We start from the raw sequence: 9,734 nt of genomic DNA, 5'->3' as shown, positions 1-9,734 counted from the left end.
TTCGTCGCGACCATGGCCAGCCACAAGCCATTTGAGCAGCGACAGTGCCGTGTACTGTACAGTAGGTAGATAGGTAGGTAGGTAGGGAGGATTGACTCGCTGTGTTCCTGTTGCGACTCGAAACACGAGCCAGAGTGTATCGGCCCACAGCGATCGCCTATTGCATAGTGTGCCAACGGGCTGCGGCCAGCTGGGCAGCTGGCCCAGCCAGGCTGTCAGCCAGCCAGCAGCCAACCTCCAGAGGGCCCGCGGGGGCTGTCCCCCAAGTTGTGGATCCCAATCTTCTGGCTGGGTCCCCCCCTGAGGGACCCGTATTTGGTAAGTAACAAGAGATTCAGTGCTGAGAGCATACTGGGGCGGGACAAAGGGCGAGGCTGAGGAGGCTGCAGGTGGCGTGCCTTCTCGGCAGGCCGGAAAGTCTAACTTATAAATACGAGCTTGGGTTTCTGATGCCCCTGGCATGCGACAAGACCGCCGACGAGATGAGCGCGTTTGGCCCAGAGCAGAGTTTCAAGCAGGCTTCTAGGGCCCGAGGAGCCCCAGTTTTCTTGGTTTGGAAATAGCATGGAGTAGTATGGAAAAGGAATATAAGCATTAGGTCATTCCAATGCACGGCCGTCCAAAACGGCTGGGCTAGACTGCTTCGCGCCAGCAGGATCGAGGCGAAGGCTGAGGATGGTGTTGCTAGGAACGGCAGCATGCTTGAAACGAATAAGCTTATATCAAGCTAATTCGAAGGGTCTCCGGGGTGCCTCGGATGATCATCCCCAGCAGTGGGACGCATGCTTTATTAGGATGCTTTGGGTGTGGAGCCTGGTTGGTTTCCGCGTATTCGTCAAGCTCGGCGGGGGCAGCATTGCAGCATGACAGGGCAGAAAGCTGATGCAGTACCAGTGACAGACGTGCGTGCCTCGCTAGGCTCGAGTCAGAGACAAGAAGCAGGCATTCATTCCACACCCTCACGGGCAGTTCAGTCTGTTGGTAACGGTAACAACAACATGGTACTCCTTTTCTTTCCGCGGACTTGCGAGCTGGATCCCACAAGTGGTCGCCGGCTCGCTTACCGCCCTGCCAAGGAAGTCGGAGATCAAGATGACATCATTTTCTCCTTTCCGTTGGTAAAACGGAACCCACCGCTCATGGTGCAATTGCAATTGTCTGAGTCTGGACGCTCCCGCACAGGCCAAGCAGTTGGCAGTCAGACGCCTGGCACATCAAACGCGGGCCGCATGGATGAACAATCCCAACACCTTGGGTGAAAAGACCAAGACGGGAGACAACCAGAGATCGGTTGTCACATCCTGCTATTCATAGTGTAGATGCGGTCGGGATTCCGTCCGATGGTAGCTGGTGGCAGGGGCCGCGGCAGATGGCCCTCGCTTGGAGCCCTGCCAAGAGATTTGGCTTGACGCCTGTCATGTTGTGGAATTCCAAACATGGGAAGAAGGCTGAATCACACTGACCGATCGAGGCAAGGGAGTGCCCTCGGGGTCCGAACATGGCCATCAAGCTCAGCATGCTGCTTACCACCAATCAACAGGAGAGTGGTCTGCTCGAGAGCTTCTGAGAAGCAAAGCAGACAATCTGACTCCGGGCTCCCGACGATCCTACAGGCTAAAATGTCTTACTTTTTTTTCTGTGCGACAAATCTTTAAGATCTAGGCAACCTGCCATGTGGGACAGAATGGAGAAAAAAGCCTGGCGAGGCGCCAGGGCGCATGTTCAGCTACGGCTCGCACGGATCCAAAGCTCCGCATTGGTGCAGAAGGGTACTTTCACCTCACACAGTATCTCAGACGATACACGAGGTTACCCTGCAGCAGATTGTCCGCCGGAGGTGTTCCTATTGGTATTCGTGAAAGTGGGAAACACATACCAGTCCAGCCGTATCCAGTTTGCTTGGGGTTCCCTGAGCTACATGCCATGATACATCATTCTGTGGCGTTCAATTTTTTGGCTTCTATTTGAAACAATCTCAGAATATCTCTGCTTTGGGGTATCCAGCTATTCAAAGCACCAAACATACAGAAAGAAAAAATGACGCTGCCTCCTCCCATAAAGATTCAGATTCGTGGTCATAGATTCGTGAACAAAGTACAATCCAAGCCGCCTTACACAAGCCCTCCTGCGGGCTGCTGCAATCTCCCCCACAGTTAGTATCCTCAACTCGACGAGTGATACCCGGGGTCCGCCCTCTTCATGAACGACGAAGTAGACGACTTCGGTGCGGAGCTCTTGAGGTAGTCGTCCCAGGTTGGCCCCTTGAGGTCTGGGAGCACCATGCTCCGCCTCTTGGACTGCTTGCTGGAGCTGCTGCTCTCGAGGCCCGCCTTGTCCCTCAGGTTGAATGCCGACGTCGGCGCCCGCGGCGTCGACTCGTCCAGGCTGGGCCGCTTGTCGCGGGAATCGCCAGCCCGCGGGTCTCGCACACCCGTGTCGAGGGCTGACGTCGACGACGACATGGCGTGAGATGCGAGCTGGGCCGCCGCGGTCGCCGTGCGCGACGTGGGCCTCAGCACCGCCGCAGCGACATTCGCTGCCGCAGCTGATATTGCGGCGGACCCACGGGCCCGGTCGCTTCCTAGGTCGTCGCGGTTGAGGCCAGACGGTACTGACTGGCTGTACGGGTTCCTCTGCGGGCTGCGGTTCTTCCTGGAGGACGACGACGAGGACCCGGCCGCTGCCCTACCTGAGCCTGCATTGGATGAGGAGCCGTGGGGCGTCCTACTGCTTTGGGGGTTGCGGCTACCGGTGTCGAGTGAGTTGGTGCGCCCGAGATGGCCAGGCCCTGGTGGGGGCGGCATCGATTTTCTCCGGCTGTCATCGTGATCGCGGCTGCCACTCGCAGCTGTTGAGGTCGTCCGCCCCTCATCCGACCTGTGCTCCTTGACGGCAGCATCCGGTATGTACCGTGAGCTTTGCGCACCGCTTGTAGTTGTCGAGGGCCTTTTCTCCTGGGTTACGACGATCGGTGTTGGCCTGCCAGTGCCGCCACTGTTGTTATCTGTGTTTGATTGCGATGTCGATGAATTGTTGATGTCTTGCGTGAAGTCCCTCATCGCCTCGTCCACAAGTTTTTGCACCTTTCGCACGGGTTTTTCCGGAAGGAGATATCGTGAGATCTGCTTCGGAAGTCTCTCAGGTTTCCCATCCAGGAGACTGTCTGCCTCGATAGGCAACGCTGAGACGACCTTGTCCAGGCGTTTTGCCTCCTCGTCCGGGTACGCTTGCATGAAAGAAACCAGCCAGTGCTTAAATCCCGCTGGCGTCAAGGCGGGCACACTTGGCCGTGACCTACTATCAGCGGGGGCAAGGAAGTACTGACATCCCAGATCCTCATACAGGCTTTCCAAAGCCTCGCTAAGGTGCTTGGAACGTGATTTGAACAGTACTGCGAAGGGGAAGACCTCCTTGTCTAACCGGTGGTGAGAGTAGAATGCGGCCATCTTCTCAGGTGTGATGACGATGGAATTCTGAGGCATGAACTCGTCAATGATATATTTGGCAAGCCCCTTAACAACATGTTCCATCCGCTTGGTCGATTCGCCGTCTTTGTCAAACAGCAGTCCCCACTTCTGGTCGATCGCCGTCAATTGTCTGGTATCTTTCGTGGTTGAGGCCCGGCGGGTATCGTCCGCGCTGCTTCGTGGCGGTACAGGCGCAGCTGCTTTGGTCTCTTCGCTAAAGCGCACAGTCGACTGCCGTGGATGATCCCTGTGCTGCGTGGTGGTCGGAGAGGTCCCTCCTGTCGTTGGGCTGGTTCTCTTCTCGCCACTGTCCTTTGGCAAGCTTGCAGTGGTGGCGGCAGCGGCAGCGGCAGCGGCAGCGGCGGCAGGGAGAACATGTTCCTGAGTGTCGGTCCATGAACGGACAGGGGATGTCGGCCTTGGGGGTCGTGAAGGCTTATCTCCTGGCTCGGCCTGCTTTTCCCCTTTGTTCAGCTGCTCGACCTCTTCCCTGATGATCTTGCGCAGCTCCGTCAGAAGCTCCGGTGACACAGAGCTCAAGCTGGCCGAGGGCAGGTTGGCATGCATGGGAGGCGGAGCAGCCGACTGGGTTGATGTTCGGGGAGGAACTGGAACATCGGAAACAGGACTAGTTCTCGCTGCCCTCTCTTTTACTTCCTCGATGCGCCTCCGGATCTCCTCTGTGTGCCTATCGCTCAGGGGAATTTCGCCTTTAGACCGCGGTGACACATCTTCAGTATCTCTCTGTGCCTTGACTTGTCCATGTGGTGTCTTCCAGTCAGTCGTATTGAGCGTTGGAACCCTTTCCTTCTCCCTCGGTTGACCTTTGTCATCCTCGTATTTTGACATGGTCGTGTATTATCTGATTTGTGAGAAGTTGATGGAGAATGTTTATCGATGCATTGCGAACCCGGGCATGGCACGTTGAGAAGTCGGTCAAAAACAAGCGGCACAAGCAAAGCGTTTCCAAAGTCAAACAAACGCGCGACTATCTGCGAAGAGGGTGTTGAGTTGGTTGGAGGAACGCAGAACTGGACTCAAAAAAGATGTTGAAGTATGGCTTGTAGATATTCGCCGGTGGGCGACGCGACGTCACTGGGCCAGGGCGGCGATGCATCAACCCCACGGTGCTGGGGCAGACATTTGATTCGTAGGATGAAACAGAAAGTGGAATGAAAGGGAACGAAAACGCAACTCTACAGCCAAGGCCTCGCGTGCCGGTCGTGCTGCCCTCTCTCTGCTTCTGTCGCCCGCCTCGTAGCAGTCGGGCGCCCTGCCACGAAGCCTCACGAAGAGGGGCCATCCCTGCTGATCAGGCCTCAATAAGGGGGATGGGCAGACGGCCTGGAAATAGCAGAACAGTCGATATCGCTTCTCTGCCTGTCAGGCGACCGATGTGTTGCACTGCACATGTAGCGGTAGCTTTTGGGGGTGTTTAGTTCTGTCGATCTTCGCGGGTGCTGGAGAATATATGCGGCTCTACCGTAACAAGCAACTTATTTACATTCACTTGTGGCAAAAAGAAGTCTCCAGACTTGCCTCACAGCCTCACTTGCTTGTCTTCCCGCATTCCACTCCACCTCATTCCAATCACATCCTCACCTGTATGGTATCCCAGACAAGGACTGGATACGATCCGCCGCCACAACGGGGCCGGCAGCATGCTCGACATGCGCGGGATGCCGATCAGCGACGCCGAAGTCTATTCCATCCGGGCACCACATCTGAGCGGCACTGACTGCACTAAATGTTTCACAAGATCCGTCCTTCTTCCACCCGATTGATCAGGGTCATCTGATCCAAATGGAATCGCAGCCGAATTTGTTCATTCATTCATTTGTTCTAATCTGAGTGGAGTTGAGAGACTATCGCCCCGTATTCATTATTTGCTGTCTTCATCGCAGCCTTCCTGGTTTCAATCTGATTTGTGCAATGGTCAACGAAGCTGTTCCATCTCCAAGTTCCAAAATTGCTTGACGTTCCGATGCTCGACGCCCCTTCAATCAACGACCAATGTGGCTGCTATCAGTCATTCTCTCAATACCGCCCGAGACTGGAGCGCTTGTCGGACCGTGGTCCACTTAGCATCCATCTGAGCTATCGTCATCGTCGTAGGCATAGTGCCCGACGGTGTCGGGGTTCTCGTACTCCATGTGTCGCGGCAACGCAGGAGCCGTCTTGCGGGTAGCCGGTCTGGCCCAATCTTTGCGTCCAGGGATGCTTCCCTGGGTGCTGACGGAAGTGCCCGAGGTCTCAGAAGCGGCGGTGCCGACTTGGCGCCTCTGGACCTGGCCGTTGGGACCGTAGGCATTGAACCGGCGTGGGTTATGGGGACGGGCCGTACTCTCCGTATCAGCGTTAGACGCCGAGTCGGTGGGCGCCGAGGACGCATGGTACCTCTCGTCACCGCGGCTAGAGGCAGAGTGTGAGCCGCCGTAATTGTCCAAGTTCTTCAGGTTGTTGGCTGTCAGCCCACCAGCCGTGTTGGCTCCTTTCGGTGCTTTGGTTCGTCCGGCCCACGAGGCATCATCATCGGAGAATGCATCGCCCTGAGCCTCGGTGACGTAGTAGTCATCCTCGTCGTCATCGTAGTCATCCATGCCCCTGCCATCAGCTTTGTACGCGCGCTTCTCCTCATGGTCGCGAACACTGTTTGGGGCCGGCAAAGGGACGTAGTCAGGCTGGTCACCCTCCAGCCACTCGATGCAAGCGCGGCAGCGTTGGCCACCAGTAACCTTGCGCTCGGCGTTGCTAAAGAAGTCAAGGGGCTTGTGCTTGCGACAGCTGCTACAAAGAAGTTCGGTAACCGCACCACCGGTGTGCTTGCGGCAAGTGATTTGCGCATTTGGATTGAAGGTCCGTTTCTTGAGCATGTTGTTGGAGAACATGTCTCGCTTCTCCATCTTGCCATCAACAGCGCATTTAAGCCTGGGAACCCACGCCTGTTAGTTTCAGCCTGTCCTGACAAAACAGAAAGACTCTTTTCACTCACATGGCTGGAAGGCTCTTGTTTTGCTTGTTGCTTCCGTATTGGGATGCCATCTTGCAGTCTGGATCCAGGGACTTCTAGGTAGTTGGTGGTCGAATACGAGTAGAGGTAGTATTAGGTGGCTCAAAACTGCATGGCAAGGTCTTCAGAAGGGGTAGGAGCAGCAAGCAATGATCTGTGAGAACTTACCTTGGTTTGTCAAGTATGCGTGGGGAAGGACTTCTTTGCCTTGTCTTTGCTGAAGGGCCTGATATCGAAGAGTGGCTGTTGGAGAGGCAACAGTAATCAGTAAGGGCAGCTTCTTTGGAGTTTAAGATTGAGTGAAAGACGAACTTGGTGAACAGAAGCTCAGGTGTTCTCAAAACCCTGTTGCCACCACCGTGATGAGAGATGGAGAGGAGTCAAATCTTGGGGTCGCTCAGCAGAGAAGGGAAGGTGCAAGAGGGTGTTGATGTGTCTGTCAGAAGAAAGGGTAGGCACCCACCTAATCTGTACGTACTGTACTTTCAAAAGATACGGTGATGCGACAGAGAAAGAGATCAAGAAAAGTCTAGGGGCCGAGAGATGGAGGAGTCTGCTCGTCTAGGAGGTTTCTAAGGCACCTGGTGTTGTGTCGTTTGTTGTTCCTTCCTCCGCTGTGTGCTATCCGTGTTTCTCTCGATATCTTTGCAAGGTGTCTAAGCCAAAGATAACCACATTACCTTTCAGAGAACCAGGGAACTGTAGTCTAGTGATAATGTCGTAGCAATGGCTGCTTGGCTGTCGGGGCACAGCTTCTTCAGTGCAGGGCTTCCCAAAGGCTGTGGCTCTGGCTTCCAAAAGTCCAAGGCAAACGCCTGGCTTCAGGTTGGTAGTCCGTCAGTGACTTGTGTTGGGAAGGTCTCCTGTGGGAAAAGTACTGCAAAGTGCGCCGTTCAAGGAGAGTAATACAGGAAGAAGAAGGGCTCAGGGGTCGTGATTTTCTGGATTCTCAGTTGCTGTCAAGTGATCTGATCCGCTCCTTGCCTCCTTGCCTTCAGACGAAAACGCGACAGACCACCACGATGCCTCTAGTTCGGTAGAAGAAGACTTCCCCTTTTCACCGACCAGTTCCATACTGACTTAAGCTGTGTTTCACCCACGTGCAATCCAACACGGTGCCATCTAGTGGACAGGCAAGCAGAACAGCATCGGCTACTTCAAGCACACAGCCAGCCATAATTAGCCGTGGGAAAATAATGCCATATGGCAGTTCTGCAGCGCGTCTAGCCCTGAAAAATCCGGACGGCATGTCTGTCCGTGGCAACATTCCTTCTTCGAAGCAAAGAGCCCATCCTTCACTGAACAGACAATGGTTTCGTCAGAAAATTCCTCACGGCAATCACATCACCACTCGCAAAGGACGCTTTCATGCCTGAAATCATCTCCATACAGTCAGTTAGAACACTCTGCTTAGAGGCTGATTGGCCAATTGTTACACTCACTCTCGCTAGAAAGCTGCAAATGGCTTACACTTCTATTCATGCCTTGCTGGGACGAGTTTCTTGGTGAGAGCTCATCCACATCTTCCAACTGCAATGACGATAGCCTTTTCAGACCTCTGCAGGGGTCTCAGAGCGCAATGGCTTTGGAAAAAGAGTACTAAGGCGCTGATACCTAGCCTCGGGGCATACTCGAGAACCAGTCTCTAGCAGCGTAGCGCCTCAGCTTGCAGCCATCCCTTGGCCTCTGCGAATATCGTCCTAGCCCCGAGTGCTAGACGCAACCCATCGAGTCCTCACTGCAGAATATCGTCCTAGCCCCGAGTGCTAGACGCAACCCATCGAGTCCTCACTGCAGACGCCCAAGTTGAGACGACGTCGAAACTGGAAGTCAAGGTACATACAATATCTTACTAGCCGAGCGCTCGTCCACCGTCCTGCCCCTCTAGCCACAATGTCCATTCAGCAATGCGATAATAGTTCGAGAAAGAGTCTCGATAACACGACAAAGCTCTGAGAAAAGCGGAGAACGCTTCTCAAACCACGTGGGATCCAAGTCGGTGAGAGCGACGGATCCCTCGACCCGGGGGGCTGGGTGGCTCGGGCCCCATCGTTCACGACAACTTGTCGTTGACCGCCGACAGCGGTACGTGGCGGTCAGAGGCAAGCTCCGGTCCACGTTGCTGCGTCAACTGTGATTTAGCCATCCAGAATCCGGGGGAGAGGAGACATCTCTTCATCCATCGTCCACCGACCAGCCACCATCATTACGCACGCAGGACATTCTGATGTGCCGGTGCCCAGTCATTTTGCTGTGGGCGAAAAGGGCGCATATCGCGGCACCTTGTTGACCACTCGGCGGTGGGGTTCCCGTCGACCGGCCCTGGTTAGACGATGGAAGCTATCAGAAGGAGTGGATCTCCGATTGACGAAGACAGGCGAGAACCGAGCTTTCCATGTTGGGATCATGTTGTTGACAAAAGCCCACAGCAACAGAAGCGAAACTGACAAACGGTGCGACCGAGATTCCCAGGAGAGTGGATATGGCCCGAAACGACCAAGCGCGATGGGCCCCCAGACTCGGAATACGCTCCGGATCGTTAGGGCAATCAAGGGCCGACGAACCCCCTTTCGCAGCCAGGGCCACTGGGTCACTTGGCCATTGGGTACCAAACTCGTGAGTTACATTGTAGTCCTAGCTGTCGAGTTGCATACGACCTCCAACTCTTTTGTGATTACGGGCAGTGCCTGACGGTCACGGGCTTCGGGAGAGGATGAACCGTTCCGCCTCGGCCTAGGCTCGGTCTGCACCTGCGGCGAGTCAGCTTTGATCTGTTACAAGAAAAATAAGACTGAGGTTTCGCGCGCAGACGCCAATATTATAGCCTTGCTGGGTATGGCATTGAAAAGATGCTGAGACGAGACAAATTTCACCTCGATCTCGCATTTCAGCGCTGCCATTCGAGGCCGGCGAGAGCGTGCTTCTGAGGCAGCTCCTCCAAAATATTAGCCTCGGGAAAAGCTTCCTGGTGGTATTGCCTTCCAGCTGGACCCCTACCACTCATTTGATCGAGTTACTTTATTAGCCACACTTGTAGGGGTTACATGGACGCAGGACGGCACGGCTTCTGGACCTGGGGCAAACTAGAGGCCCAAGCTCCCGTGAGATGAAAGGCGAATCTCCGGACAAGCATGATCATCGAAGCGTTTGCTTGCCTGACTGCTCCCGGTGCTGCGTTAAAATGAGTGCATGAACACGACGCCCCACGTTCACACCCGACCAAACCGTCGCATAAATGTCCTCACGGACGGCTCAAG

General features: G+C 55.0%; 2 protein-coding genes across 2 annotated transcripts; both read right to left on the bottom strand.

Annotated features, from left to right (window-relative positions):
- Nucleotides 1-2,162: 2,162 nt before the first annotated feature.
- J7T55_006281 (uncharacterized protein) lies at nt 2,163-4,316 on the bottom strand (the record flags this gene model as incomplete). The annotated part of the gene is made up of 1 exon (XM_053142581.1): nt 2,163-4,316. The coding sequence occupies one exon, from the start codon at nt 4,314-4,316 to the stop codon at nt 2,163-2,165; it is 2,154 nt and encodes a 717-aa protein (XP_053001047.1).
- A 1,232-nt stretch (nt 4,317-5,548) lies between these two features.
- On the bottom strand, nt 5,549-6,509 carry J7T55_006280 (uncharacterized protein; the record flags this gene model as incomplete). Its single annotated transcript, XM_053142570.1, has 2 exons — nt 5,549-6,395; nt 6,460-6,509. The coding sequence occupies 2 exons, from the start codon at nt 6,507-6,509 to the stop codon at nt 5,549-5,551; spliced, it is 897 nt and encodes a 298-aa protein (XP_053001046.1).
- Between the last annotated feature and the right edge of the window lie 3,225 nt (nt 6,510-9,734).

This window comes from Diaporthe amygdali, assembly GCF_026229845.1.
Source record: "Diaporthe amygdali strain CAA958 chromosome Unknown NODE_1_length_4327563_cov_65_473760, whole genome shotgun sequence".
Taxonomy (NCBI): domain Eukaryota; kingdom Fungi; phylum Ascomycota; class Sordariomycetes; order Diaporthales; family Diaporthaceae; genus Diaporthe; species Diaporthe amygdali.
The sequence above is the reverse complement of the archived record's forward strand: the minus strand, read 5'-3'. Positions and strand labels throughout refer to the sequence as shown.